We start from the raw sequence: 15,928 nt of genomic DNA, 5'->3' as shown, positions 1-15,928 counted from the left end.
GAATCGGAGCTCCAGGACACATTGGTGGGGCTGTCTGTCCAGGGAAGTCTGGTTGGCATCATGCTAGTATCTGGAACCTGGTGGCTGAAAGAAGAGTTAACATATAAAGCCAAACAAGTTGTTGACTAATCATGAACCTAAAGGCTAGAGTAGTGCAGAAGAAGAGTTGGGGGGGGGGGGGTCCTCCATTCTGTAGATAGCTAGTAGGCATATTCTAGTTATATTCCAAAGGGCCTGTGGCTATACTAGTTTTTTGTTTGTTTGTTTGTTTTTCCCTGAGCCTGAAATCTGATATACAGGTGGATCCAAGTTATCGTATGGGGAAATGACATCATGGCTAGAAAAAGGAACAGAAAGTTGGATCTGGGAAGAAAGTATGTCCCAAATACGGAGAAGGTGTATAAATATTGTTGACTGTAAACCTCATCGATTTGATGTGATATGGAGCCCATATTCAGCTGAGAAGCCTATGTGACCTCTGCATCCCTGTAGATCTGAGCTCACCTTCTGTGGTCATGAGTAGGAATGTTCCAAGCTTCTCCCACTATGAATCCACTCCTGGTGGCCTTTTTTTTTTTAATCGGATAGGACAGAGAGAAATTAAAAGGGGAGGGGAAGATAGAGAGAGGGGGGCCGGGTAGTGGTGCACCTGGTTGAGTGCACGTTACAGTGCTCAAGGACCCAGGTTCGAGCCCCCGGTCGCCACCTGTAGGGGGAAAGCTTCACAAGTGGTGAAGCAGGGCTGCAGTTTTCTCTCTGTCTCTCTCCCTGTCACCCCCTTCCCTCTCTTTTTCTGGCTGTCTCTAACAAATAAAGATTAAAAAGAAAGAGAGAGAGAGAGAGAGAGAGCGAGAGAGAGAGAGAGAGACCTACAGACCACTCTCCCCTGCAGGTGAGGATCTGAGAGATCGAACTGGGATCCTGTGTGCTTAACCCAGTGTGCCACCACCTGCCCCTCCACACACATACATTGAACATTTTTAGAAACCAGGGAGAGGGGGCCACACCAAGCCTGGAGGCAAAGAAAAGAAAAAGGAGGGAGGGAGGGAAAAGAAAGAAACCAAGGAGATAGTAACAGCAATGGCACAACAGATATTCATGTCTGAAGCACCAGAAGCCCTAGGTTCAATCCCTGACACCACCATAAACCAGAGTTGAATGAACCATACTCTAGTTTAAAAAAAAATTTTTTTAGTGTTGATATAATTAATGATAATTTTTAAAGTACCAATCTAGCATATAAGGTGGCTGGGGGTTTAACCTAATATCCCCGTTAAACAAATCTCGCACTCTACTGCTAAGACACCGTCCCATACTTCAAAATACTTTTTGAAATTTGAGTGAAGCTTATCAAAGTAATGAGTGAAGTCTTCATGTCTCCAGAATATGAATTAAAAGAGCATATTAGCTATAGATGAATTTAAAATTCAAGAGCTACATATATGACAATTTATATTAAAGTAAAATAGAAAGAAAAAAAAAGGAAAAAGCTGACTGCCAGGAGTGCTGGCACTGTGTCCCAGCAATAACACTGGTGGAAATAAAAAAAAAAAAAAACAGTGACTTTTTATTCTATTAATTCTTGTAAAATAATTGAAAGACATTGAAAACATATATATTAAAATAGAAAAATCAATTTGGGGATCATCATATACTTAAAAGTAAACTTTTTTATTTTATAACTTAAAAGAAATAGCCATGTTTATAGCATTAACCCATAATAAAATGTTAGTGTTATAGAACTTGACTATACTATGAACATTCTCAACAGCTTAAACACACCTCAACAAAACTGCTGAAGAAAGCTAAATGGGCCTGTTAACAATAGTACCCATAAAATTCTTTCAGTCATTTGTTTAAAAATAGTATGCAATGGTTTTTGAAAAACTAATGAATTTTTCTGTTACATATGAAAACTCAATCAAATTTTAAATATATATGTGTGTGTTTTCATACATTTGAAAATTCTATTAGTTTTAACCTTTAAAAATAGTTCACTTCTTGAAAATATATAGGCAAGAAAAAATGTTGCTTTATTTCTGTATACTTTTTACAATATTTTCTCAGAATTTAATCATGATTTTTAATGTCTAAGAGTATTTAAGATATTTTAACATTTACTATTAATAAACCTACATGCTTTTTCCAAGTTTCTAGTGCTTTTTCTTGCTCATTTTGAAGATTAAGGAACTTTTCTTCGTTTTCTTTTACCTTCTCCCTTTGTAGCTCATTATCTCTTTCAAGGGTCTGCAATAAAATTAATTATCCAAAAAATAATCAATACCACATTAATGAATTTTGATGTGTTTTATGTTGCCTGGACCTTAGCTTCTAACATGCTGAAAGTGCCATACAGATCAGTGATAATGTGCTACCTCAACAATAATTTTCATAAATTAACAGAAAGGTGCTTATAGTTTAGTTAACAGGAAATAGGGGGAGGTTATGAAAAAGAAATGGCTATAAAAGGGCATAAAAACATTGCCATTATTCAGATTCACTGCATAAGTTTTAATGTACTAAAAAATATAAAGTACAGCAGAGAAAAATATAAAGTGTAGCATGATCCAACATAACCCAACTAAAAAAAAAAATTAACTGCCAAGAATACATTTTTAGTATCTACTTTAGTTTAGAAAACAGAAAACACATACAGTTTTAATTTTTAACAAAAATATCCTCTTAATAGTTTCAACATTTACTAACTTACTACTTCATAAATTAACAATTACCACTGCACTACCTTTTGTCTCAAGAAATCATTTAAAATATTTTAAAAGTGGGCCTGGGAGGTGGTACAATAGACAAGGCTTTGAACTTTCAAATATGAGGTCTTGAGTTCAATCTCCAACATCGCATATGCCAGAGTGATGCTCTAGTTCTCTCTCTCTCTCCTTCTCCCTCTTCCTCTCCTTCTCTCTGTGGTCTATTTCAGTAGATCCAAAAGTTCAAAAGGGAAATGAAGGAGAGATTAAAGGGGGATTGAAGGCCAAATGTCCTATGGTGGAGGGAGATGGCACCAGAGAAATATGAGGCTATTTTACCCCTATGACAATAGTCTTGTAAAAATAACCTTTCCTCAATAAAAACTTTAAATATTAAAATAAACATTATAAATGTTTTAGAAGTACAATTTCATACCTCTTAAAAATATGCTACCATACTTACTAACAAACTCTATGAGCCCTTGCTTTACCTGATTTACAGAAGGTGGAGACACTGTCAGTCAAGTAAAATATTCCGACCATGGTTCATTTAAAGTTACTACTGGTTTAGTGACCAGCTCACAGAGTGACAAGAGCTCTAACAACCATTCTTCCCTGGTGCAAGTTGTCTCCAGCACTCTACCAGATCTCCCCAGTCTTAGCTATCTCTCAAACGCTCCAATTTCCTGCCAAATAGTGACTGTGTGGAATAGGAAAGGGAATGTGTGAAGGTCCAATAGTTGATTGTACAGACCTTCTAATTTGGGGCATCAGTTATGTACCCTACTTTTATAGGGGTTTGATGCTTCTAATTCCTGACTATGTCTGTAATCTTTGATTTAGGTTTAGGTAGTAGAGCTGGGGACTGTACCTGGAACCATGGAGCATTAAGCACTCAAGTTTTTTTTTTGAATAATCATTTTGTTATCTTCCCAGCCCCTTTGGTTTAGGTTTATGCTTTCTCACATAAGATAATTAAGTTATGGGCTGGGCAGTGGAGCTCCTGGTTGAGTGCACACATTGCCAAGTGCAAGGACTGGGGTTTGAGTCCCAGAACCCCATCTGTATGTAGGCTAGACACTTCACTAGCATTGAAGCATCTCTCTCTCTTTCTCCCACATCCCTCCAGGATTACTACTGGGGCTTGGTGCCAGCACTACGCATCCACTGTTCCTCGTGGCCATTTTATTGGATAAGACAGATATAATTTGAGAGGGAAGGGGGAGACAGAGAGAAAGATAGAAGAACCAGATGGTAGTGCACCTGGTTAAGAGCGTACATTACAGTATGCAAGGAGTGGGTTCAAGCCCCTGGTACCCACCTGCAGGGGGAAAGCCTCATGAGTGGTGAAACAGGACTGTAGGTTCCTTGTGCTTCATACTATGTGTGCTTAACACAGTGCACTAATGGCCAGCCCCGTCTCTTCCTCTCTATTTCCCCTTCCCTTCTCAATTTTTCTCTGTCCCTACCTAATAAATAAGTAGTCCAAATAAATAAATAAATAAGAAAAAGACACCTGCAGATCTGCTTCACTGCTTGTGAAGCATCCCTGCATGTGAGGAGCTGAGGACTCAAACCCAGATCCTTTTGTGGGTCTTTCTGCTTAGTACTTTGTGTGCTTAATTGAGCATGCCGTCGCTGGTCCCCAGCCTTGGTCTTTCTCTTTCCCTTCCTATCTCCAATCTTAATTTCTCTGTCTTAGCAAATAAAATAGAAAGACAAAAATGAAAAAATGGGTGCCAGGAACAGTGGATTCATAGTGTAAGTGCCATGCCCAGTGATAATAACCCTTGTGGGGGAAAAAAAATTGTATTGGTTGCATCTGGATAAACAAATATGAAAATCAGTTCTATTTCTTTTTCTACCAGTACATAATGGCCTACTTTTTTTTTTTTTTTGCCCAAGGTTATTGCTGGGGCTTGGTGCCAGCACTATGAATCCACTGCTCTCTCTCTCTCCTTTTTATTTTTTCCATTGTATTTGATAGGACAAAGAGAATTGAGAGGGGATGGATACAGAGAGAGGGAGAGAGAAAGACAGATATTGGCAGACTTGCTTCGCCACTTGTGAAGTGTCACTGCTGCAGGTGGGGAGCAGGGAGCTCGAACTCTGGTCCTTTTGTAGATCTTTTCACTTAGTACAATGTGCATTTAACCGGTGTGCCACCACCCAGCCCCCTGAAAATCAGCTCTAAAAATTGCACATTGTAGAAAGCCAAAATAAAGCCATCTGTCAATGTTTTATTTTCACCTTTAAAGATTTATTTATGAAATGGAAGAAGGCACACACACAAAAAAAGGAGAGAATCAGATCATCACTCTGGTAAATGTGATACCAAGGATAAATCCTGGGATCTTGTGCTTCAGAGTCCAATGTTTTATCCATTTAGCCACTGCACCATAGGATAGATGGACACACACACACACACACACACACACACACACCAGTGCTGTTAGTACAATGATATACCTCAAACTAAGCAATTAGATTAGTTAATAGTACTGTAACTATAGAAGCACTTAATAATTTCTGTTAATAATATGAGTAGAGTGCTCTGGAAGGTGACACAGTGGATAAAGCATTGGACTTTTAAGCATGAGGTCCTGAGTTCAATCCCAGGCAAGACATGTACCAGGAAGGTGTCTGGTTCTTTCTCTCCTCCTATCTTTCTCATTAATAAATAAATAAATATTTAAAAAATTATATGACTACAGCAGCATAACTATACTTAAATCTGGACGGAACTATAATTAGGTCACAGTAGAAATTATTCTCTATCAGGAGAATTTACATTTCTGCACTAAATATGCACTGTAAGTAAGACAGATGGGGACGTGATTGCAGACCACTAAAAAAACAGTGGGACATTGTGTACAGGTAGAACTAAAATGCTTTTTGCGAAAACACTTGCAGCATAATCCCCAGCAACAGTTCAATGTTAGCATTTTGTTATATATACCAGAGATTCTCTGACACCAATCTGTAAACAAGTACTGATCCATGACAAAATTTCACAATTCCATGGACAGAAAAATGTCATCATAGGTCATCAAATGTCTTTTCTTATAATAGACTGTCCATTATCCTGATATTGTATCCTTAGGATGTTCTTGGTGTTAAAAACGTTCTCTTTCATAAAATGAAAGTGATTATAGGTGGTATTGCTTATTTTTAATGTCCTTACAAAATACTGATAATTCTATACCATTTTTTCAGTAAATTTTAATACATTAAATTTAATTTCTCTATGTACTATCAAGACTCAGGTAAGATGCTAGAGAAAGGTATTTGGGTTACCTAAGGTACTGGTAGTGATAGGTCCTGAAACCATATTTAGTCTTTAACTCAAGGGTATATATGTCTATACAATTCAACAATACACACACAGTGGACTTAGCACTCATGAAGGATAACTTAAATTTTTTATTATTATCTTTATTAATTTATTGGATAGACAGCCAGAAATCAAGAGGGAATAGGGAAATAGAGAGGGGGAGAGACAAAGAGACACATAAAGCACTGCTTCACCACTTGCAAAGCTTTCCCCCTACAGATGGAGACTGGGGAGCTTGAACCTGGGTCCTTGCACATTGTAATGTGTGTTTAACCAAGTGCACTACCACCTGGCTCCTCATGAAGGATAATTTAAAAGTTGTAGTCTTTATAAAACTTACCTAATGTTAAGTGGCAGGTCTCACTGATCTAACTTGAACAATGTAATATGAAGCTCAGGAGTTGGCACATTTAATAAAGCAAAGAATTCTCAAACCCAAGGTTCTGAGTCTAATACACAGCATCACATAGGTCAAAGTGATACTCTGGTGTTTCTCTCCCTCTCTCTCTCTCTCCCCTTTTCTCTCTCTTCTCTCTCTCTCTCCTTCCCTCCCTACCCACTGCCCCCCCTCTACCCTGCCTCCATAAATGAATAAGTATTTAAAACACACACAGTGGCAGCCCAGGACTCTCAAACATGAGGTCCTGAGTTTGATCTTTGATACTGCACATGCCAGATTGATGCTGTGGTTCCTTCTCATCTTCTTTCTGTCCCTCTCTCCCTCATGTCTTCTCCTCTTCACCTTCCTCACTCTCATTAATGAATATAAATTTTTTACTATTGTAGAAATAGTGCTGGAATAGAATCAGAATGAAGATTTAATCCTAGTATTGCCACTAATTATAAGGTCTTGAGCTACATTGCCGACACTTTGTAGACATCTATTTCATTAGGAAAGAAGTTGGTTGAATGGGCTAAACAATCTGTTTCAAATCTATTAAATTCATGAGACAATCTTGATTTACATTACTCAAAAAATATCTGTATAAATCATATGCTTCTTAGGAGAAGATTCAATGTAGAGAAATAGTTCCAGTTATGCTTCTATATGTAGGGATGACTGAGAAGGTGGGGGAGAGGAGATGCTTGCTTCTAACTGGAAGAAAAGAGAGAGAGAGATCTGCCCCTAATTCCTGGGAACTCTCTGATAACTGGCTTATAATGTGAAAACAATTATTTTTTTACTTTCAGTTTAAAATTTTGACAACAGTCATCTGGGAGGTGGCACAGTAGATAAAGCACTGAACTCTCAAGCATGAGGTCCCAAGTTTAATCCTTGACAGCACATGTACCAGACTAATGTCTGGTTCTTTCTCTCTCTCTCTCTTATTTTTCTCATTAATAAATATATAAAATAAAAATAAAATTTTGACCACAACTCAAAAACAAAGAAAAAATTAATTCAATTTATCATAAAATGCAGTTAATAGAATTGAACATTTAACTAATAATTTAAATGTTTAAAAAACCACTCAGTTGCTTAGACATTGATATACAGCTGATAAAGGAGACCACTGTCAAATTCAAAATGGGGCCAGGCAGTGGTGCAACTGGTTGAACACACATGTTACCATGTGCAAGGACCTAGTTTAAAGTGCCTAGTCTCCACCTGTAGAGGGGAAAGCTTCACAAGTGATGAAGCAGTCCTGTAGGAATCTCTCTTTCTTTATCACCCCCTTCTCTATATATTTCTCTCCATCAAATTAAAAATGATAAATATTCACATACCTATAGACATCTAATTTAAAAAAATTAATATTTATTTTCCCTTTTTGTTGCCCTTGTTGTTTTTTTATTATTGTTGTTGTTGATGTTGTCATTGTTAGGACAGAGAGAAATGGAGAGAGGAGGGGAAGACAGAAAGAGGAAGAGAAAGAGAGACACCTGCAGACCTGCTTCACTGCCTGTGAAGCAACTCCCCTGCAGGTGGGGAGCCAGTAGCTCAAACTGAGGGCTTGAACTGGGATCCTTAAGCCGGTCCTTGCACCACGTGCGCTTAACCTGCTGCGCTATCGCCTGACTCCCAGACATCTAATTTTTGACAATGGGAACCTAAACTATTAAATGGAAAATGGAAAGTCTCTTCAACAATGGTGTTGGGAAAATTGTGTTGAAACATACAGAAGAATGAAACTGAACCACTACATTTTACCACACACAAAAGTAAACTCCAAATGGATCAAGGACTTGGATGGTAGACCAGAAACTATCAAATACTTAGAGGTAAATATTGGCAGAATTATTTTCCATTTAAATTTTATAGGCATCTCCAGGCAACAATAAGATACCACTTCACTCCTGTAAGAATGTCACACATCAGAAAAGGTAACAGCAGCAAATGCTGGAGAGGGTGTGGGGTCAAAGGAACTCTCCTACACTGCTGGTGGGAATGTCAATTGGTCCAACCTCTGTTGAGAACAGTCTGGAGAACTCTCAGAAGGCTAGAAATGGACCTACCCTATGACCCTGCAATTCCTCTCCTGGGGATATATCCTAAGGAACTCAACACATCCATCCAAAAAGATCTGTGTACACATATGTTCTTGGCAGCACAATTTGTAATAGCCAAAACCTGGAAGCAACCCAGGTGTCCAACAACAGATGAGTGGCTGAGCAAGTTGTGGTATATATACACAATGGAATACTACTCAGCTGTAAAAAATGGTGACTTCACCGTTTTCAGCCGATCTTGGATGGACCTTGAAAAAATCATGTTGAGTGAAATAAGTCAGAAACAGAAGGATGAATATGGGATGATCTCACTCTCAGGCAGAAGTTGAAAAACAAGATCAGAAAAGAAAACACAAGTAGAACCTGAAATGGAATTGGCGTATTGCACCAACTAAAAGACTCTGGGGTGGGTGGGGAGAATACAGGTCCATGAAAGATGATGAATGACATAGTGGGCGTTGTACTGTTAAATGGGAATCTGGGGAATGTTATGCATGTACAAACTATTGTATTTACTGTTGAATGTAAAACATTAATTCCCCAATAAAGAAATAAATTATAAAAAAAAAAAAGAATATTCACCAAAGAAGATATCCAAAAGGCCAACAAACATAAAAAAATGCTCTAAGACATTGATTGTCAGAGGAACACAAATAAAGACAACAATGAGATACCACTTCAGAAACAATGACAACAACAAATGCTGGAGAGGTTGTGGGGGTAAAGAAACCCTCCTGCACTGCTGGTGGTAATGTCAATTGGTCTTCCCCTGTGGAGAGCAGTCTGGAGAACTCTCACAAGGCTAGAAGTGGACCTACCTTATGACCCTGGAATTCCTTTCCTGGGGATATATCCTAAGGAAACAAACATACCCATCCAAATAGATCTGTGTATACGTATGTTCATAGCAGCACAATTTGTCATAGCCAAAACCTGGAAGCAACTGAGATGTCCGACATCAGATGAGTGACTGAGAAAGTTGTGGTGTATATACACAGTGGAATACTACTCAGCTATATTCACCTTTTTCACCTCATCTTAGATGGATTTTGAAGGAATCATGTTAAGTGAGATACTCCAGAAAAAGAAGGATGGATCTGGGGTGATGCACTCATAGACAGAAGTTGAAAGATAAGAACATGTCGGGTTGTGTTGCAGGGGACAGAACTCGACTGGAGCCAACCTGGGCTGCTGCTTACTCAGTGACGCGGGAGAGAAACCAGGAACTCTTGGCTGAGAGGGAACGCAATGCAATTCTCTCTATTGATAAGATACAATGCCTTTTTAATATCTCTTTAACCGTAAGTGGCAAGTGGGAAAAGGAAATGGCTAGGAGAGGGGGTGGAGCAAAAAAAGAGTGTGAACATAGAAAGCTTCCATAGCAGCTGTTGCGAAGGTTCTAACCAATGGTATTAAACCAATACCCTGCAGACAGGGAGGGTCTCAGGCAAAACAGTGATTATGTAAATAGACCACAGCATCAAGCAATGCAGGGGACCTGGCGTAATGACCAACAAGAACAGAAGGGAAAACATAAAGCAGAACTTGGACTGAGTTTAGTGTATTGCACTAAAGTAAAGAAATCTGGAGATTCGACTTCCGGAGGCGGAGCTACGAGCAGCAGATCGCTTTCTCTCCTCTCCTCTCCTCTCCCGGATCAACTAGGAATACCAAAGGAGACCACCCGGACCGAAACAAGACAGGACTAGAATGACCACAGAAACCCAGTAAATCACCCGTGAGTACAAACACGCGTGGCTGGTGACAGAGAGGAGAGAGGGGCCTAAGAAGAGATTAAGTGACTGCTAACAGTTCGACAGTTTGTCAGTGGAGACACCACCTCCAGTCTGCTCCACCAACAAGGGGACAGCTGAAGGGAGGAAAGGACTCCCCAGAGACTCACCAAGTACAACTCTGAGTCTCCATTGCTACTACCCTCAGAATCTGGAGCAGCAACAGGGAGGGACACCAGGGCACAGAGATCTAACCGGGAAACTCAGGAGAAGACCTATACCTCGGTGGCATAGCTGAAGGGCTGTGAAAGTCTCTTTGCATAACCACTGTATTATCTCTGCCACACCCTGCTTTATCTCTTGGTCAGGAGTCATTGATTAAGCCAAGAAGCCTATTGATAGTTTAAAAGCCCTCAGGCTACCATAGCCTACAGGGGAAAAAAAAAAAGGCTTTTACACCACTGAACTCCAACTCAGGGATTGAAAAAACTGTTAACTTATATAAAATGGTTAAAACAACAAGAAAAAATAATGGAGACTCGAACCAGAACAAGAGTCCAGCTAAAAGTCCTCCAGAGGGCGAAGCACAAAACAACGAGTTCAACATCCAAACATTAGCTAAGGAAATAATAACAGGAGTGAGTAAAGAATTTGAAAAAATTGTAATCAGAACTGCAGGAACAACAAATGAGAATATGGAAGAAAATTCTAATAATCTCATGGTTATTAGAGAGCTGAAAGCTGAAATTGCTGAGCTAAGAAGGCAACTAGCTGAACAAGCTAAAACAGTATCACAGCAGGGCAACAAAATAGATGAACTCCAGAAAGCAGTAGAGGGCAGAGAGAATAGAATCAATGAGGCTGAAGACAGAATTAGCAAGATTAAGGATGAATTAGAGACAACTAAAAAAGAAGTAAGAGATCTCAAAAAGAAATTAAGAGATGCTGAAAACAACAACAGAGTCCTATGGGATGACTTCAAAAGAAACAATATATGCATTATTGGCTTACCAGAGGAAGAGAAGGGGAGGAAGAAAGCATTCTCCAGGCCATAATAGCTGAAAATTTCTCTAGTCTAGACAACACCAAAGACATAAAGATTCAAGAAGCCCAGAGGGTCCCAAACAGAATTAACCCAGACCTAAAGACACCAAGACATGTCATACTTAGATTGGAAAGGAATAAGGATAAAGAAAGGATCCTCAAGGCTGCAAGAGAAAAACAAAGAGTCACCTACAAAGGAAAACCCATAAGATTAGCAGCAGACTTCTCCATACAAACACTACAGGCCAGAAGAGAATGGCAAGATATCTATCGAGTGCTCAATGAGAAAGGCTTTCAGCCAAGAATACTATATCCTGCTAGATTGTCATTCAGACTAGATGGAAGCATCAAAACCTTCTCAGACAAGCAACAGTTGAAGGAAGCAACCATCACCAAGCCTGCCTTGAAAGAAGTTCTGAAAGGTTTCCTATAAACAACCAGACCACCACAAATAGAACATATATCAAAACACTCTAAAACTCTACAAGAATGGCGTTAAAATATCTTCAATCTTTGATATCAATAAATGTGAATGGCCTGAATTCACCTATTAAAAGACACAGAGTAGGAAGATGGATCAGAAAACACAACCCAACAATATGTTGTCTACAGGAAACTCACCTAACGCAACAAGACAAACAGAGACTTAAAGTGAAAGGATGGAAAACTATCATTCAAGCCAATGGCCCACAAAAAAGGGCAGGAGCAGCTATTCTCATATCTGACATGATAGACTTTAAAATAGATAAGATTAAAAAAGATAGGAATGGACACTACTTAATGCTCAGAGGATCAGTCAATCAAGAGGACTTAACAATTATTAATATCTATGCACCCAATGAGAAGCCATCTAAATACATCAAACTTCTACTGAAAGAGCTACAGCAATATATTAACAGTAACACAATCATAGTAGGGGACTTCAACACCCCACTCTCTCAACTTGACAGATCATCCAGGAAGAAAATCAGTAAAGACATAAGGGAGCTAAATGAAGAGATAGATAAACTAGAACTATTGGACATTTTCAGAGTCATTCATCCCAAGAAACTGGAATACACATTTTACTCAAATCCACATGGATCATTCTCAAGGATAGACCATATGTTAGGCCACAAAGACAGCATCAGCCTATTCAAGAGCACTGAAATCATCCCAAGCATCTTCTCAGACCACAGTGGAATTAAACTAACACTTAACAATCAACAAAAGATTAGTAACAGTGCAGAAATGTGGAAGCTCAACAGTACACTTCTTAACAACTTCTGGGTCAAAGAGGAAATCAAGGAAGAAATCAAAATGTTTTGAGAGTTCAATGAAAATGAAGACACAAGCTATCAAAATATTTGGGACACAGCTAAAGCAGTCCTAAGAGGGAAGTTCATAGCTATACAAGCACACATTAGGAAACAAGAAAAGGCACAAATAAACAGCCTGATTGCACATCTTAAAGACCTAGAAGAACAACAAAGGAACCCTAAAGCAACCAGAAGGACAGAAATTACTAAAGTTAGGGCAGAAATAAATAGCATTGAGAATAGGAAAACCATACAAAAGATCAATGAAAGTAAATGTTGGTTCTTCGAAAGAGTAAACAAAATCGAAAAACCTTTAGCCAGACTCACAAAACAAAAAAGGGAGAAGACACAAATAAATCGGATAGTAAATGAAAGAGGAGATATCACAACAGACACTGCAGAAATTCAACATATCATGCGAGGCTTCTATGAACAACTATATGCCACCAAGTTAGAGAACCTGGAAGAAATGAATGATTTCCTAGATACCTACCAACTTCCAAAACTAAGTAAAGAGGAAGTGGATAACATGAACAGGCCCATCACAGCTAATGAAATTGAAACAGTTATCAAAAATCTTCCCAAAAATAAAAGTCCTGGACCAGATGGTTTTACAAATGAATTCTACAAAACTTTCAAAGAAGAACTAATACCTCTACTTTTAAAAATCTTCCAGAAGATTGAAGACACTGGAATACTCCCTGCCAGCTTCTATGAAGCCAACATCACCCTGATACCAAAAGCAGACAGGGACACAACCAAAAAAGAAAACTACAGACCAATATCTCTGATGAACATAGATGCGAAAATATTGAACAAAATTCTAGCCAACCGGATACGGCAGTATATCAAAAAAATTGTTCATCATGACCAAGTGGGGTTTATCCCAGGCATGCAAGGTTGGTTTAATATACGTAAATCAATCAATGTGATCCACCACATCAACAAAAGCAAGACCAAAAACCACATGGTCATATCAATAGATGCAGAGAAAGCCTTTGACAAAATACAACATCCCTTTATGATCAAAACACTACAAAAAATAGGAATAGATGGAAAATTCCTGAAGATAGTGGAGTCTATATATAGCAAACCTACAGCCAACATCATACTCAATGGTGAAAAACTGGAAGCATTTCCCCTCAGATCAGGTACTAGACAGGGCTGCCCACTATCACCATTACTATTCAACATAGTGTTGGAAGTTCTTGCCATAGCAATCAGGCAGGAGCAAGGAATTAAAGGAATACAGATTGGAAAAGAAGAAGTCAAACTCTCCTTATTTGCAGATGACATGATAGTATACATGGAAAAAACTAAGGAATCTAGCAAGAAGCTTTTGGAAATCATCAGGCAATACAGTAATGTGTCAGGCTATAAAATTAACATTCAAAAGTCAGTGGCATTCCTCTATGCAAACACTAAGTTAGAAGAAATTGAAATCCAGAAATCAGTTCCTTTTTCTATAGCAACAAAAACAATAAAATATCTAGGAATAAACCTAACCAAAGAAGTGAAAGACTTGTATACTGAAAATTATGAGTCACTACTCAAAGAAATTGAAAAAGACACAAAGAAGTGGAAAGATATTCCATGCTCATGGGTTGGAAGAATTAACATCATCAAAATGAATATATTACCCAGAGCCATCTACAAATTTAATGCTATCCCCATCAAGATCCCAAGCACATTTTCTAGGAGAATAGAACAAATGCTACAAATGTTTATCTGGAACCAGAAAAGACCTAGAATTGCCAAAACAATCTTGAGAAAAAAGAACAGAACCGGAGGCACCACACTGCCAGATCTCAAACTATATTATAGGGCCATTGTCATCAAAACTGCTTGGTACTGGAACATGAACAGACACACTGACCAGTGGAATAGAATTGAGAGCCCAGAAATGAGGCCCCACACCTATGGACATCTAATCTTTGACAAAGGGGCCCAGACTATTATATGGGGGAAGCAGAGTCTCTTCAACAAATGGTGTTGGAAACAATGGGTTGAAACATGCAGAAGAATGAAGCTGAATCACTGTATTTCACCAAATACAAAAGTAAATTCCAAGTGGATCAAGGACTTGGATGTTAGACCAGAAACTATCAGATACTTAGAGGAAAATATTGGAAGAACTTTTTTCCGCATAAATTTTAAAGACATTTTCAATGAAACGAATCCAATTACAAGGAAGACTAAGGCAAGTATAAACCTATGGGACTACATCAAATTAAAAAGCTTCTTCACAGCAAAAGAAACCACTACCCAAATCAAGAGACCCCTCACAGAATGGGAGAAGATCTTTACATGCCATACATCAGATAAGAGTTTAATAACCAACATATATAAAGAGCTTACCAGACTCAACAACAAGACAACAAATAACCCCATCCAAAAGTGGGGGGAGGAATTGGACAGAATATTCACCACAGAAGAGATCCAAAAGGCCGAGAAACACATGAAAAAATGCTCCAAGTCTCTGATTGTCAGAGAAATGCAAATCAAGACAACAATGAGATATCACTTCACTCCTGTGAGAATGTCACACATCAGAAAAGGTAACAGCAGCAAATGCTGGAGAGGGTGTGGGGTCAAAGGAAGCCTCCTGCACTGCTGGTGGGAATGTCAATTGGTCCAACCTCTGTGGAGAACAGTCTGGAGAACTCTCCGAAGGCTAGAAATGGACCTACCCTATGACCCTGCAATTCCCCTCCTGGGGATATATCCTAAGGAACCCAACACATCCATCCAAAAAGATCTGTGTACACATATGTTCTTGGCAGCACAATTTGTAATAGCCAAAACCTGGAAACAACCCAGGTGTCCAACAACAGATGAGTGGCTGTGCAAGTTGTGGTATATATACACAATGGAATACTACTCAGCTGTAAAAAATGGTGACTTCACTGTTTTCAGCCGATCTTGGATGGACCTTGAAAAAATCATGTTGAGTGAAATAAGTCAGAAACAGAAGGATGAATATGGGATGATCTCACTCTCAGGCCGAAGTTGAAAAACAAGATTAGAAAAGAAAACACAAGTCGAACCTGAAATGGAATTGGAGTATTACACCAAAGTAAAAGACTCTGGGGTGGGTGGGTGGGTGGAGAGAATACAGGTCCATGAAAAATGATGAATGAAATAGTGGGGGTTGTATTGCTAAATGGGAATCTGGGGAATGTTATGCATGTAAAAAAAAAAAAAGAAGTAGAAACGCAAAGCAGAAATTGTCTGAGTTTGGAGTATGGCACCAAAGTAAGAAAGCAGAAGTATACTAGAGTTTGCAGTGAGTACCTCCCTAATACTTCCTCTCCACTTTTCCAAGCTTTGGGTCCATGATTGCTCAACAATTTGTTTGGCTTT

The 15,928-nt window shown here is 38.8% G+C and overlaps 1 protein-coding gene across 1 annotated transcript in view; it reads right to left on the bottom strand.

Annotated features, from left to right (window-relative positions):
- The window catches only part of CCDC73 (coiled-coil domain containing 73), a 112,091-nt gene that overhangs the window by 19,775 nt on the left and 76,388 nt on the right, over positions 1 to 15,928 (bottom strand). The window contains exon 12 of the mRNA XM_007530105.3: positions 2,137 to 2,247. Coding sequence (XP_007530167.1) covers positions 2,137 to 2,247 — 111 coding nt within the window. The remainder of the gene's footprint in view (positions 1 to 2,136; positions 2,248 to 15,928) is intronic.

This window comes from Erinaceus europaeus, chromosome 17, assembly GCF_950295315.1.
Source record: "Erinaceus europaeus chromosome 17, mEriEur2.1, whole genome shotgun sequence".
Taxonomy (NCBI): Eukaryota; Metazoa; Chordata; class Mammalia; order Eulipotyphla; family Erinaceidae; genus Erinaceus; species Erinaceus europaeus.
Note: the sequence above shows the minus strand (reverse complement) of the source record. Positions and strands in the feature narration are given on the sequence as shown.